We start from the raw sequence: 16451 nt of genomic DNA on the forward strand, positions 1-16451 counted from the left end.
TTTTATCTGGCTGAGACTTTATGAGTTCCTTCCATATGTCCAAAGAAGTCATTTACCATCATCAGTTTGTCCCGAGGTTTGTTAATATCATTTTCCATAATTTGAAAAGTTTGGCAGCTGTCTATACCTCCCATTGAAAAGTCAGTCTCATTCGAAGGATTTTTTTATCGATTTAGTGTCTTCGGCAAAGTTGTAGGTAGAAATCAGAAATTGTCTTTTTGTCACTAAAAATTCATGCACCATTCTGAGATATTTGAAAAATAAGTATAAAGTCAACCCTAACATTTAGAAAAATATATAAAATAATAAATTAATCTATAGGTCGTTATCCCTTTTGGAATTTTAGGGCTAGTTTAAATTTTTTAAATCAGAAAATTGTTCAATAATTTAATGTGTTCGAATTTTTAAAAGATGAAAATTGGACCATTAGTTTGCTTAATGGGCAAAACTGACAAAATCTCATTTTTTAAGTTTCCTGTTCAACCAAAGACAATATCAACAAAGTTCAAAAAGCAAAATGTAAGAAATTTTCTCAGCTATCGAATTGAAAAAGGCGAACAAAGGCATTGTTTTTTATTAAGGGGTTACATACATGTAGAAAATCACAAAATTTCATATTACAGAAAATTCACTAAATTCACTAAAAGATGATTTTCGATAACTCCTGAAAGTTTCATAAAGGTATTTCGTGACTGAACTGAGTAAGAGACGATTTAAGTTCACCATTTTTCCATGCGCAAAGCGAGCTGTCAAACTTTGTAAACGTTTTTCTCTGAACACCAAGTTGATTTACGGGTGCCACGATATCTTGAGACGGGATTGACCAAATTGGCTGAAATTTGGGGTGAAGACTCTCAAGACATATTCCGTGTGCATGACGAAGCCCGATTTTGAATTTTTTCATTTTTAAAAAACACAAAAATCAAAAACTGACGATTTTTTTATATGAAAAACATAAAATATTTTTATCTTTTTTTTCAAATAAAGTTTTTGCAAATCGGCCTTCATCATGCACACAGGACCGGTTTAACGAGCCTTCACCAAAATTTTGAGCCGATTTGGTCAAAGCAGTGTTGAGATATCGTGGCACCCGTTTTTTGAAACTGCTAACTTAAAATAGCTATATACAGCAATGGTATATCTACAGTATGTAAAAAAAGTATTTACACCCCTTGGGCACTATGCACATTTTGTGATGAAACATGTAAAAAATTTAAAGTTTGACAGGAACATAGTACTACGTTTTGTTCAGAAACTCATGCCAAACATTTTGCTACAAAAAGCTCATGAAAAGATGATTTCTATAAAAAGTTATATAACAAATACTATTACGAAAATAAAAAAGGTGCAAAAAAAGTTTGTACACCTTTCGAAAAATTAACATAAATAATGTTATTTATTGAAAAATCACCATATATCCAGTCTCCCAACTCCAAATAGGCATTCTTGTCTGATTAAAAAAAAAATTTGGATTGAATTTAAAGTTTACTAACTACTTAGTATAAAAGTTTATATAACTCTGGAAATTTTATATAAAACTTATCTAAACTCAATTTTGCAAACTTTTAATTCAACTAAATGTCAATATATTACCATAGAATTGCTAAATAAACATTTTGGAGTGGGTATAACACCGTTTTGGGGGTATTAGTATTGATAGAATAGATTTTTCGTTGGAATTTCGTACCAACCCGGAATTACGTCGTAGGAAAATCCGCCGGCATCCGAACCGGTACACGATTCACAAGTCAACCTATGTGGAATCGGAAAGGGCATAAAATTTCCGATCTTTTGATCCCCAAACATCTAGGTTTTCTATAAAACCCACGTTTTTAAATACCTAGGCAAAAACGTTGTTATGGTTTCGTTTGAGCAACCTACCAAAAATGTATGGAATTTCGTAATTTTTGTTCTCGTGGGTCAAACTTACTTTTTGCCCAGGTATTTTAACTTTTAAATCAAGTTTTCGAAGAAAAACTTTGATCCTTGAAATCCACAAATTTGGAACACTTTTTTCTTACGGATGTAAACAAACTTTGGTTCTCTCCATAAGTACATAATTTTTACAAAATAATGACTTCACGCACTAAAACCAACGAAATTCAAGCTTTGTTATGTTTTATGAATGGTCTTTTATTTTTTTGTGAAATTATCAGTTTAATTCAGGTGTTCCGCAATTGTGGGAGGCACAATAACATCCCTCAATTATGAAACAGGCCATTTGGAGGCAGAGTTTTGCTGCTCTGGATAAAATAGTCTTGGAATGGGGGTTTTTGTTCAAAAAGTACTACTTTTACTAGTGAAATAGCAAGAGAATGTCCAAATGAAGGTCCTAAAAATAGTAGGGTCGACACAAAAGCTGCATTTGGCATGTTATTGACAAATTACCACAAAAGTGTTCCGAATTTGTGGGTGTTCCAAATATGTGGGATGACTGTAATGTATATTTTGATACCCTGCAAAAAGATTTAAAAAAAGTTTAATTGTGTGCTCATACTAACCTCTGACATTTTTGACAATTTACATGTATGTAACCCCTTAATTGAAAGCTTGCGGTTTTTTTTAATATTTCCGAAAAATTGAAAAATTTTCGATTGAAAATTTGATTTCACATAAAAAATTAAGTCAAAAAATTAGATTTTTTCGATCACTTTTTTTTCAAAAAAACCTGACTTGGTCAAAGTTTTTTTGTATATTCAAGAACTTTCTGAGAAGATGACAGTTTAGTTGTCTCCTAAAAAATATTTTGTGAAAATTATTTGGAAACCAGTGCTGCTGCTCAGCAAAAAAATTCCGTCTTTCATTTAATTTCGTTTTTTTTTAAACCAATTCGATAGAAAAAATAACTTTAAAAGATACAGATTATTGATTTTTTACCTACAGTCCAGACTCGATTATCCGAAGGCCTTGGCAAAATTTCTTTTTGGATAATCAAAACTTCAAATAAACGAATCACAAAAAAATATTTTTTTTTCGATGTCTTAGTTTTGATTTTGATTAAAATCTGGCTGGCGACCAAAATAGCGATGCTGAAATACTGAAAATAAGGCTTTCTAGTAGGAAGTTTACCAACACATTCAAAGTATGTTTACACGGCTGCCGGGCATTTGTTTGCATCAAATTTTCTATCTTTTTCTAGCAAAAGTTTTTTGTCAGAAGACTTGTAGCTGGGTTTTTGACTAAACGCCCGATATGTCAGCCAACTTACTTCGCAGGGCTGTGACAGCTCGAGCTCGATTATTGTTTGCATCAGGACACTGTGACGAGAAGTTCATCATTTTTGGGTTAAATTATTTATATATTTCTTACATGCATTTTTCAGTTTAAAAGGCACACTATTCAAATTTGTCGCAGAAGTCGAATTTGATGTTAAAAGTAAGTAAATAAAAGTAAAAGTAAAAAATACGAAAAAAATTATGATTCGATTATTCGAAGTCCCATACAAACCTTCGGATGATTGAACTTGGGATAATCGAAACTTCGGATACTCGAGGCTTCGAATCATCGAGTCTGGACTGTCCTCTCCGTTTAGAATCATTTTGAGCATGTTCTGGTTTATTTAAAAATAATTTGATTTTTTTTGTGCATTTTAGACGATTAAATGTTTATTCGCTAAAATGTTTTTTTTTGTCGAATCTTACATTTTTTGAAAATAATTATTGCTAAATTTTCATTGAAAACACAAGTACCTTCAGCGATTTTTTTAAACACTAAAAACAATAAAATCAACAATACCTATAAACAACTGCTATTTTGTGTTTTCTTTATATTATTATTCATATTATTATTTAATTTTACATTGTTTTCAATTAACGGAAATGCTGAAAAAATATTTTTAAAACTTCAACTGAAAAATGTATTTTCTAGTCTTTTAAATTAAAATAACGTATTTTTTAAATGTCTTCTTTGTAAATTTGGCCCGCAAGCTTATTTCAGCTTCAAATTTGGCCCATCCTCCGAAAACTTTGAGCACCCCTGAGTATCTTTTCTTATACAAAACAACTAGGAATTCGAAAGCTTAAACAAAACAATTACAATTTCTTCTCAATATATTTTTTTAATTTGCAATTGTTTGTTTTAAAATATTATATAGATTTTCCGCATACGCCCAATTTTTTCGAGTTTTTTATTTAATTTTCCAAAGGTCATTTTGAAAATAAATTATTCTATGATATTCTTTGTTCTCATGTTTTATATTTTTCTCATTTATTTTTTAACATAGTAAAAAAACACAGGACATTTTTAAAATCGACTGAAAAATTGATTTTTGATGAGTTTTTAAATCAAAACCCGTCTAGGTGGATGTGAGTTATAGAAGAAGGTTCAGGTGAAGCCGTTGATCATTTTCGAAGAAAATTAATCATCACTATAAAAATATTCTGTATTGAATTCAATTTAACGAATTTCAGCACCAAAATGAATCAACATGTGCCGGTTGTTGCTTTCTTGAAGCCACTGAAAGAATTTTTGATCTAAATCAAATGTGCTTCAAAATTTATATAATTTTGTGGCACAGTCATTGACGTCTTAGTTGGCAATCATTGATTAATGACGATTTCCAGAACTTTACAAGGAATGGAATAATCGTTACCAAAAGGAATCAGCATGTGTAGGGCACTATTCTAAACAACTTGTTGAAGGAATTTTGTCAAAATATTGAAAGCGACGCAAAATTTATATCTTTGAACGAAAAATCATGACAATGATGGAAGTCGTCACGTTAATCTGGGTTGTCGGGACCCGTGGTGTAGGGGCAATCGTGGTTGCCTCTCACCCAGTCGGCCTGGGTTCGATCCCAGAAGGTCCCGGTGGCAAATTTTGAGACGGTGTAAAAAGAGTTTTGCAATTGCCTCAACATTCAAGCCTTCGGACACCTAGTTTTGATTAGGAATCCCGCAATCGAGAACGCCAAGGCAATGCTGTAGAGCGAACAATTCATTTTATTTTTTATTTACTTTATGGATGACCCCTAAAGTCTCTTAAATTGAAAATTTAATATTTTGTGATGTTTTTTGTATGTTCAAAAACTGCGATATTTGAGAGATTCACATAACATCAAATGTGAAGGCAGTGGTACCAGTTTGATCCCTCAAAACTTTTGTCCTTTAATTTTTAGGATTTAGTAGCGCTTTTGTTTGGATAATTTTCAAAAATATGTTTTGTTTTTAATTTGCTTTCTGTTATTTCTACTAGGATTTCAAGTACTAGCGTGCACATTGTGGGGCAACATGGAGTAGTTGCCCCACCATCATCAGAAATGTGATCAAAAATTGGTCAGGGGGTGTCCATAAACGACGAAATTTTCAAACCGCTCATATTGTTGCCTCACCTTCCTTGAGGATCAGGGCACGCTTCTGATTTTAGGTCATAATACCATCACTTTTCCCACTGTGTTCTCGTTTCCTTAAATACAAAAGCCATGAAAGCCACTTCCACCAGTCCTTCCAGTCCAGCCATCGCGCGAGACATAACATTATCGTTTTTATCCCTTCTCTTATTAAACCGGACCCCAGCTCGCTTATTGTCCATCTTTTCCCAAACCCCATCCCCAATCTGTGTTCTTTTAAGCTTTTCAAGGATCACCGACAGAACTCCACTTGGGACCGGTTGGACATGAAATCAAAACGATTTGTGTTTCTTTTTGGTTTCTTTTATTTTTCGTTCCCGCCAGATTTTTTGAGCGATTTCAGAAACGACACCAACCAAATCCAACTTGAAACGAAAAAGACATCAAAGTTTATGAGGGATTTCGCCTTCTGTCTGTAGGGCTGTATTTCGCCTAAAGTTTTAGTCGGAGGTCAAGTGTCGAAGGAGGGGGGCAGGACTGTCGGTTGATTGATTTAGGGCTCAATCTTACCCACTCGGGCACGACAAGATGTTTGTCAAGCTGGAGTGGCTTAGCTGGGAGGTTCGCTCTGATGGGACTTGATCCCCGCTGGATTTGCTCGTTTCATCGAGGGATTTGAGGAGATTTTTGTTTGATTTTGGTCAGTGTCATTTGGCGACGAAATGATGACACCTAATAACATGAATTAGAATTCAAATTTGAACTAAATTGCTATCGTTTCGATTGTTTTTATCATTTTGTATCGTTAACAACTTTTTAACAATATTTTTTCTCGATTTTTATCGTTTTTATCGTTTTTTAACGTTTTTATCGTTTAATATCGTTTTTATCGTTTTCTATCGTTTTTATCGTTTTTTAACGTTTTTATCGTTTTTCTCGAAAATTGAATTTGCTAATTGGCCTCTAATTATCAGACACTTTCGCACATCCTCGCGCACAATGGGCGAGTAAAAATCGATCTTAGCGCTTCCACCCTCTAATCTGGTTTTCCCAACCCTCTCGCAAACCCCCCCAAAACGAAGCTTGAATTTCCCAACCCAAACGATAATCGTTATCGCTTTTCCGGGGAAGAAATTCCGCCCGACAACAACAAGCAAACGCCATTCACGCCGCTGAAGAGATTTCGCATCGTTCCGCCCACCAATTAATTGTTTCCGACGATATTTCAGCTTATAATTATGTAATGTCGAGTAATAACAATAAACTACGAGCGCCGTGCCCCCCTCGGTCATTAGTTGGCACCAAATTATGCCTCGCAAAATTAAAGTTTGCCAGCTGACTCGGTTCCCTCTTTGACCTCAGACGTTTGAACGGGTTGTCTGCTTGAACTGTGACCAATCGATGCCGCGTTGTTCTTCAAACAGCATGCCCATCGAAGCATTTGATTTGATTTTAATTAGTGTGATTAAGGATTTCTCTACAGCAGGACAAGCAAAACACACAATCACAGCAAATTTATTCTCAAAAGATACATAATCTCAAACCAAACCCCACTCAAAACCCACTACTTCTCCACCCGCAAGCTGCCCAGTTCCAAATCCTTCAGCGTGATGCCAAACTTGGCCAGCTTGGCCTCCATCAGCGACAGCAGATCGTCGTACATCTTGCTCACCCGCGCCAGCTCGTACCGCAGATCCTGAATCTTGTCGTTCTTCTGCACCAGCAGCTTCTCGATCCGAATGCTGAGCGATTGCGGTTCAATCCCGGCCAACGAAAGCACCTCCCCCAAGATCGCTTCCCGCTGCTCCGTCTGCTTCTCAATGTACTCCAGCTTGCGCTCGAGCAGCGAGTTCTTCAGCCCCGACTTCTGCTGCAACTCCAGTATCGACTTCTCAAACATGCTTTTCAGCTGATCCCGCTCCTCAACCAGCTTCTCGCAGCGCATCTGCAGCACGTCCGACTCCAGCTTCAAGCTGCTCAGCTGCTTCTGCGTACTGCTCAACCTCGATTTAACCCGATTCAGCGTTGCCTTGTCACGATCGTAGTAGTGCAGCTTCTTCCGCAGCTCAACCAACTCCGTCTGCGCGTTCTTCAGCGGTTCCACCAACCGTCGATTCTCCGCCATCACCTCCGAATTATTCTTCAGATCCTTATCGCACTGAATGCGCAGCTCCTCCATCTGTTCCTTCATGCTATTGATCAAAGCCAAGTTATTCAGCGTAATATCATTATAATAACCCTTCATCTCCTTGTAAGCATTCTCGTTCGTCTGTATCAACTCCGAAATCTGCGCATTCTTCCTCTCCTCAACCTCCGACAGCTCCATCTCATGCCGCACCTCCGCCTCCTCCTTGTAACTCGCCAACCTCTGCTCAAACAGCTTCGTCATCGCCTCAATCTCCTCCTTAAACCTCGCCCGCTCCTGACTCAACAACTCACTATGCTTCAGCTTCAACTGCTGCACCTCCAGCTCCCCATTCTCCTCCTTCTCCCTCAACAACCTCCTCAACTCCCGCTTATCATTCAGCAACTCCCGCTCCTGCAACGCATGATCCTCCTGCGCCATCTTCAGCTGCGTCATCATCTCCGCCTTCAGCTCCCCGATGTGCGACTGGTGCTCGTACTGCAGGTGTTTCATCTCCTGCGTCACGTTCTTCGTGTCCTGATCGGCCAGCTCCTGCGCCACCTCCACGTCCCGCTCCTTGCTCCGGATCGTGGCCTTCGCCTCCTCCAGCTGCTTCCGCGTAATCTCCCAGAACGTGCGCAGCTTGTCGCGCTCCAGCTGGAAAAAGTTGCGCTCCTCCCGCTCCCGTTCCATCTCGTTGCGCAGCCGCAGCGCAAACTGCTCCAGCTGCTCGCGGGACATGCTGGACGTGTCCACGCCATCGATGACCGCTGGAACGGAAAAAGCCGTTGTTGTGAAACGTGAGTAAAGTTACAACACTAACTATTTTGTGATGTCACTTTGAGATATATTCACGGTTTCATGACTTTGTATTCATGACACCATCAATCTTGTCGCCGAAGTCGGCAGTTATGCGCAATTCATGAATATGATTTAAATTTTAGTATCGTCCAGTCAACTCTATCAGAATTCTGAAACGGAATTCAATTCGAATCGTTTACGTATACCGTTTCAAACGCAACAACCGATTCCATGTACGTACCGGTTGTTGCGTTTGAAACAGAATACGTAAGCGATTCGAATTGAATTCCTTTTCAGAATTCCGATTGAATTGATTGGGTAGCCCTTTCCTTTTTTCTACTATAGGACAAAGCCACAGACAAACAGACGTTAACATTTTTTTAAACTCATCAATCAACAATTTAACGGTCAATTTGCATTTTGCTTATTTACACGTGACTGTCAGTTGCTTGCTATTTTTTTTCAATTATTTAGGTCTGTTTGTCTGTTGTTTCGGTAATACTTTAAACGAAAACTGGAAAAGGAGATTTAATTCTAAAAAAGGCAAAATGTACTAAAACAAATAATTAAACTTTTTAATTCATCAGCACAGCTGAAAACAACAATACTTACTGCTTCCTTTTGCCTTCTTTGGTCCCTGAAAATATGAAAAAACTATATTAAAGAAAAATTATTTAACATTTAAATGCAAGCAAAACTACCAAAATCTAAGATTTATAAGTAATTTTATTTGAAGATAAGTACTTTTGCAAATGTAGAATGTTGTACATTTGAAATCACTGAATTGCGAAAGCAACATTACTTCATCAATAAAGTAAAATACAGTCCAGACTTGATTATCCGAAAGCCTCGATATAATTTCGGATAATCGAATGTTCGGAGAATCGAATTACGATTTATTTTTGAGTTGTCTTATTTTTGATAGTTGAGACCTTACGACCACTTTAAAGTACCGTAAACCGGGGTGACTTTGATAGGATTTCAATTTGTTTTTAGAATATTTTCCAACAGGTAAGGTTTTTCCGAGGGGAACGACAGTAATCCATTGAGCTCTAATTGTAATGATTTCATGCCATTTTGTTAGATGTTATCCGATTACACAGGATTTGATCGGTCGATGAGATTTCATAGATTGCATCGGATTTGGTCGGATTTCTAGGATTTTAAACGATAAAATCCACTTTGACTTATTTCCATTTTAACGTGTACGTTCTTTGACATTTCTCCAAATGTAAACAATGAATCGAGGGTTTTCTCAAGATTATTATTTTTAAAACATGTACTGGGGTAGGCCACACAAAGTCCATGCACTATTTTGGAAAAAGTTTTTCAATAGTGTTTAGAAAAATAGTTACGTTAAAATTCTTGGTTTTAATTCCGGGGTGACTTTGATAGTCATAGTTTTTCTTGTTAAAATCATATTTAAGATGTTCAAACCATAGACTAATAAAAGACTACACAGTGGACTCTGAACCATGACTCAACCTTTTTATGACCCCTCGGCAGGACCGGTTCACTGTCAAAAATGACGGATCGATATGTCATCAACGGGCAGCTCTGACTTTGACATGACATTTCGCGCAATGTTATTGTTTATGTTTTTGTTTTGATTCAAACGGAACAAGTTCCGGATGAGGACGATGATTACTAGAGTGAACCATCGTCCGGGGGGAATCTCGAGGGTGGTCGAATTTCTAGCGATTCACATTCCGCGTGTCTGCTGAAAGATGGACGCGCCTCGCTAGAAGGTCATTCCGGGATTTTGCAACAAGCAGCTCCCGATCGATTTCGGACTTTCAGTCGTATCCTCCCAGAAAACGATCACGTGAACACCGTCGGGTTTGCCAAACGGGCCGCCTCCGGTTAATACCGCTGGGGCAAAACCGACTTCCTCCAACCCGGAATCTTCGCCCTGAGAGGCTAGAAAGTTCTTGGAGACGCTATCTAGACCTCGACGTACTGCACCTACTTTAAAAACCTCAACACGTCCAAGATATTTGCCCCTAGCTTTTCCCTTAACTGCCAACTTGGCATTCCCAATCCCAGCGATAACGTCATCAAATGAAAATTTGTCCCCGAACCAATTTTACCGACAAAGAGTACGACCTCCCCTGGCACCGATATGGGCGAGCTATACGCGGGGGCAACAACTGGAACTGGCAACGAGGAAGACGATCAACCTTCCGCTCAGATTGTCAGTAAGCAGGGACAGGGCATGCGCATCCTTGAAGTTACCAGCGGAGTTCAGCACAGTTAGTTCCATGTGTAGAAGGACTCTCACAAAAGAGGGCCCGGAACCAAAACCCGCCGAAACAAAAACGCGGATACTTTGTATCATGTACTTGAGGGTTTATTTATGAAAGTTATTAAAATAATTCACATAGTTCTTCTTGACAACTCCTCGTCCTTCTGGATGGTTTTTTTCAGCTCCAGAATGGCCTTTTTCAGCAGCTCCTTCTTGTAGGCGTTCACCTTGGGTTGACCAATTTTCTTCTCGAGATTGTGTTACCCAGCAGCAGCGGCATGGAAAAGTAAATGTCCTCGAAAATATCCGAGCGTACGTACGCACACTTGATCACGTTCTTTTCGTCATTCATGGCACGGTCCAGGGCGAGGGCAAAACGGGCCTGGCGTAGGCCATCGAGAACGTGTCCGAACCGGCATCGGCCTCCTGAATGTGTTCCGTCAGGGCGGCAATCTTATCCTGGGGAAGCTCTGGGATGCACTGGGATGATAGTGTCGCCGGAGTGACCACTAGTAAATCCCGCTCTTTCACCAAACAAATATTGCTGCACAGCTGATTGACTTCTTCGCAGGCTGCTACCTTGATTGCAAAGCAAAACAAAAATAAACAAGATGCGCGCGTAAATCAGCACAAAACGAAATCGAAAAAGTCAGCGCTGCCAGGTTGATCTGTCATACGAGGGGCTAGCCGATGCGGTTCACCGTGGTACCCGCGGTTCACAGCTTATGAGTCATACTTTTTTGAAAATTTTGTTCGGAGTGTTTAGTCTTTAATTAGTCTATGTTCAAACTTTATTTGTACGTAAAGTAGCTGATATAGTTTGTAAGAAAAAAATCAATGTTTATGTTAAGTTAACTAAGTTTATAAACTTTTTAACAAAATACATATAAATTTTAGGTAAAATTGTTAAAAAGTCGGAATTTTGCCTGAAATTTGTTAAAAACTGGTTTTGTTTATAAAATTATCGATTTATATTGCATTTTAAACTGAATTCGAAGCACAAATCACAAGTTTTCACATTTTACATGAAATTTGTTCAACTGAATTTGCCTATAAATTTGGAGATTTTTTTAATTGTGTTTCAAAAACACATATTATTTATTATTTACAAACTTATTTAACCTTCTCCTCGTGGAAAATTGTCCAAAGAATCCGAAAATGCATTCCGTTTTCCGATTAAAAATCATGTTCATTGAGAAAATCATGACACTTTGAGAAGTTTAAAATAATGACTTTCATGCACATTTTCTTAACTATAGTTAACTAACTTTATAAACTTTTCAAAAATTTATGAAAAGTTCTTCATGAGGTACTTTGAACACTTCTCTACCACGGTCAGTATGTTTCTGAACCATTCCTTACGTATTTTAATTGTACTCTTCATTTTGCGGAAAAATCGCAAACCTATCAAAGTCACCCCGGCTATCAAAGTCACCCCGTTTTACGGTAATTTAGATTTTTTTAAATCCAAGATGGCGGCCAAAATGGCGGTGATGAAATATTGAGAAAATGCAATTGGTAATTTTTAAGGCAATCAACTATTCAAACATTACTTAAATGGGATCGCAGAGTTCGAATTGTATGTTAAAAGTCTGAAAATGAAAAAATAGTTTTTTTGTTCATGATTCGATTACCTGAAGTCCTTTACAAACATTCGAATAATCGAGTCTGCACTGTGTTATATTATATAATTATGTTATATTGTTATATTTAAAAATTTAAGTGAACAGTCGCCTATGGTGATTGGGCAATCCTAATCCAATTGTGATTGGGCAAATCTAATAAATGATTAATAAAAATGAATGAAATGAATGAATAAAATATAATTTTAAAAAAATACCAAAACTTGCTTTTGAAACTATCCAAAAACCTGCCAGTGCCTTTTTAAACAAGTTTGAAGTTGTCAAAAGTAAGCTGTTTGTATAAAATCCATGAAAATTTCATTAATAAATTGAAATTTTATTACAATAATATCTTGCTAAATTACACAGTATATCCGGTCAAGGAAAAATGTGGAATTCTAAAGTTTTTTTTAAGAGGCCGATTTCGTGTATTTTTATTTTTGGTTTTTATGTGACTAAAACTTTGTAGGGACCTTCCGTATGACCAAGAAGTCAACTTTGTGTTATTGATTTGCCTTTATTCAACTTTTTAAGTATTTTTACGTAAATATGTATTTGAAAATTTTAATCTTTTTGATGAATTTCTGATCGATTTACTATTTTTGGCAAAGTTTCTGTTTATTCAGAAGAGAATATTTTAAAAATAAAACCATAATCAGGCGGCTACATTTTTTTGTGTGTGTTGATCAAAAGTTGCGGGTTTACGTATAAAAAAAAACAAAAACTAAAAATATGGATTTTTGAATACTATTGAATATTTGGCCCTTTTGAAATGTTACTTTTCATTCCAAATTATTGTTTAAAGACTAAGAAAGATTTATTTTCCTGTTTCTACTATATTTTTTTAAATTTTTAGTGGCTATATCCCGAAAACGGCGCATTTTAAGAAAAAATCTGAAAAGTACTGTTCGATTGCAAACTGGATTTAACATTAAAAATTAATGTCAAACAAAATGTTGAGATTAGATTCCTTTTTTACCACAGAAAAAAAAACATTATTAAATAAACATAAATTGGCAGCTGAATAAATGTTATTATAATTTGGTATTATGTCAATATTTTTTTAAATTTATTTATATTTTCATCAATATATAAATAATTTGAAAAAAAAAATATTTTGATCAAAATAACACAATTCCTTAATGTAGCTTCAAACATACCCCTAAAAACACAAATGCAATCATAAATAGGAGCGTTTGGCACGGTGTGTCCACGCATCCTTCCTCCCCTGTAGATTCTGTGAAATGTGATCTGTTCTCAGAATCCCCTCTACGGTAAACATAATGCAGTAGGGCTGGCTGCTTTATTGTTTATAATACATATATTTGCGGGTGTTCATCAAGACACCTGAGGCCGTTGTAAATATTTTTCAAAGTTTATATTTTTCAAAGTTGGCCTGAATAATCAATTTTTTCCAAAAACTTTCAAATTTTAATGAAAATTAAAGTTTAATCAACTGAAAATCAGTTAAAATGCATTTTTCCGCGTTTATAGTCATATTTAGCATGTTTGAACTCAAACATTTTAAATTTTCATGAAATACCAATGTACAGTCACACGAAAAGTTTTTTTTTGCGAAAAAAAAATTCCGCCAATACCTCGATATTTTCAAAAAATATTTGTAACGGCCTAACATGAAAAACAAACAGTTTTGAGTAATTTTGACGCTGTTTGGCCAAAAAAGCAAATTATGTGTTATTTTTAACCATACTTCGAATACAAATTGTATCTATCCATTATCAAAATTGTCAAAAGAACACATACAAAATTTTAAATTGATTTTTCAATACGGCGAATCCGTAGATTCGCCCTATAGAAATGTTAATACGGAGTAAGATATGATTACTCCTATAATAGAGCATCAATTTTACTTTTTTCGACAGAAGTTGCTGCACCGCCTACTAGCCTACTGTCTAAAAAGGTAATAATTATGATCTTTTTACCAAATAAATTGAATTGAAATGTGAATCCCTAACCTGCCTATAAAACCAAAATTAGTTATTAGTTTATAGGGTCCCTATGTAAATTTTTATGTACAACGGTAAAATCATGACCAAAAACCATTTTGATCACTTTTTTCATCTTAATGCAAAAAAAAAAAATGACAAGACAACATTTTTCCGATGGATCAACTATGGTCCTCTTGGAACGAGCTGTCAAGTAGGACCTTTTCTGTCAACGCGAAGTTGATGTTGATTTAAATTTCAATTTTAAAGGCTTTGCGGTCGTACAAAGGGTCATTGTACTCAGAAAAATAAGCTTTATCGTTGTAAACAATATTATCACAAATTTAAGCTTAATTTTAGGACCCAATTGCATAAATAAAATTCAAAAAACTAACGTTACAAATTGATGTCAATGGAGTTTACGACAAATTACAACTTTTTCAATCAAAAAATATATTTTTATCAAAAAAAAAATATTTACTGATTTTTTGAAAAAATATTAGGACATTTTTTTAAATATATTTAGCATGAGTAATTTTCAATTGACATTTTTGCCTCAGTTTAGTATTAACCTAAGCTCAGCATTAAAAAAAATATACAAAAATCAATAGAAGTGTGGAAATTGTATAGCTTTAAAATCATTAAATTAATTTAGAATCATTTTTTATTCTATTTTGTAAATTTGAGTAATATTCAAAATAAATGTTGCAAAATTTAACAAATTAATTACTCTCTGTGACTACAATCCACCTTGCCACGTGACAGAATGAGAGTGAGGCTAAAAAAAACCTCACGGTTCACGCGCCTAAGGTTCAATCTATGCCACGGTCGTGTCGGTCCTCGTCTTCCAACCTAACCAAGGCCTACATTGTTTGGATATTCTGCAAGTTATTTACTGTGTGCAATGCCTGCTTCGACCTAGTCGCGTAGAGTAGGCCTTGTGCAACGCCAAATAACAGTTCCCATGGAAACTTCACCGATGGTGAAACTAGAAAAGGATGCAAATTATATTGGGAACAAAAAACTAACTCGTTATCCGGTTTAAAAATTGAGAGGAAGCGCCGTAATTGCGTGAATTTCATATATTCAAAATAAAAAAAAAAGGTTGGTGAGTTTTTAGAACCAACCCAAAAAAAAGCTCCAATCGCGATCTACGACAGGACAAAAGTCCCAATAATAGGAACTCCCGGTTTGAGAGAAGGCAAAAAAAAAACCCCGACAGACTTACCATTTTTATTGTTCAACTGCTGACCGATACGAGCTTATAATCTGCTTTTATTGCCGTCGACGAGCTGATTTTTTCGCCGCGTTTTCCGCCAATATTTTCCACGCCGGGATTTTTCCGGAACGCGTTGTCAAAGGCAGATTGTTCGCGGGTTGTCGTCTAAAAATCTCCTCTGGAAAAAAAACCCTCGTGAACTCTTAATTGAACCATATTCTGAGAGGGGTAAATCACAAATTTGGGATGTTTTTTGATAGATTTTAAAATATTGTTTTAAAAAAATATCAAATAACTTTTTTAATACTTAACAATAAAAATATTTTGAAACTTTTGTACAATTTACCACAACTCACCCTATCAAGTGCCACCACGAAACGCGCTTCTCCGGAGCCCCCTGGCCAGGGCAGAAAAATAAATTGATAAATCACATAAATAAATAATCCGATCGTTGGGACCAATTTGCAGTTCCCCGGAACGTCTGGCCCGGACCTCAAATGTCCCCCGGTGGAGAATCGGTTGAGTTTAGTGTTTTGGTTTCACGAGCAAACCAAACCGACTAAGCTTGCTACGATCCGGCTAGTGGATTGAACTGTGAAATGAAACAATTTTATCGAAAAAACAAGCCGCCAAGCACCGGTCAAGTTTCCATGGAGACGCTTGACACTCCGTTGGCGGTTGGCGCGCGCGTTTGGAACGAACCTTGATGTGGGAGGAAAGCACGTGGTTGGACACCTGTGGCTGAGCTGATGTGTTTAAAGATCAAACTTCTAGGATTTGACCTCAGGATGATAGGACAAAATTTTAAATGTATCCGATGGACGCTGGTAATAGGTTTTAGCAGGACGAACTGGAAAATATCAGAAAAAAGTGACCAAATCTACCGATAATAACGATTTGAACTGTTTTTCGATAAAATCATTTTGATCATCAAAAGCAATGCAGAAGCAGAAGCAAAACTTTTTTTTTGGTTTTGTTAGCAATTCAACACTTTTACACAAAACATCATAAAGTGCTATCTCAGAAGTTATTATAAAATACTTGACAAAAAAATCAAACGATGCAGTTCAACAAAGTTTAGAAATGACATTGAAAAGAATATTCCAGGGCTGTGGAGTCGGGTCATATTTCAAGCGACTCCGACTCCGACTCCGACTCCGGCTTTCTGAGTTTAGCCGACTCCGACTCCGGCTCCGGCTCCGGCTT

The 16451-nt window shown here is 36.4% G+C and overlaps 1 protein-coding gene across 1 annotated transcript; it reads right to left on the reverse strand.

Annotated features, from left to right (window-relative positions):
* Positions 1-6786: 6786 nt before the first annotated feature.
* LOC6036882 (dynein regulatory complex subunit 4) lies at positions 6787-15985 on the reverse strand. Its single transcript, XM_038249500.1, has 4 exons — positions 15602-15985; positions 15255-15423; positions 8826-8850; positions 6787-8182 (listed from the first exon to the last, which is right to left on the reverse strand). Exons 2-4 carry the CDS (start codon positions 15255-15257, stop codon positions 6852-6854), a joined length of 1359 nt encoding a protein of 452 aa, XP_038105428.1. The 5' UTR covers positions 15258-15423; positions 15602-15985; the 3' UTR covers positions 6787-6851.
* Positions 15986-16451: the final 466 nt, after the last annotated feature.

This window comes from Culex quinquefasciatus, chromosome 1 (genome assembly GCF_015732765.1).
Source record: "Culex quinquefasciatus strain JHB chromosome 1, VPISU_Cqui_1.0_pri_paternal, whole genome shotgun sequence".
In the NCBI taxonomy this organism is placed as follows: domain Eukaryota; kingdom Metazoa; phylum Arthropoda; class Insecta; order Diptera; family Culicidae; genus Culex; species Culex quinquefasciatus.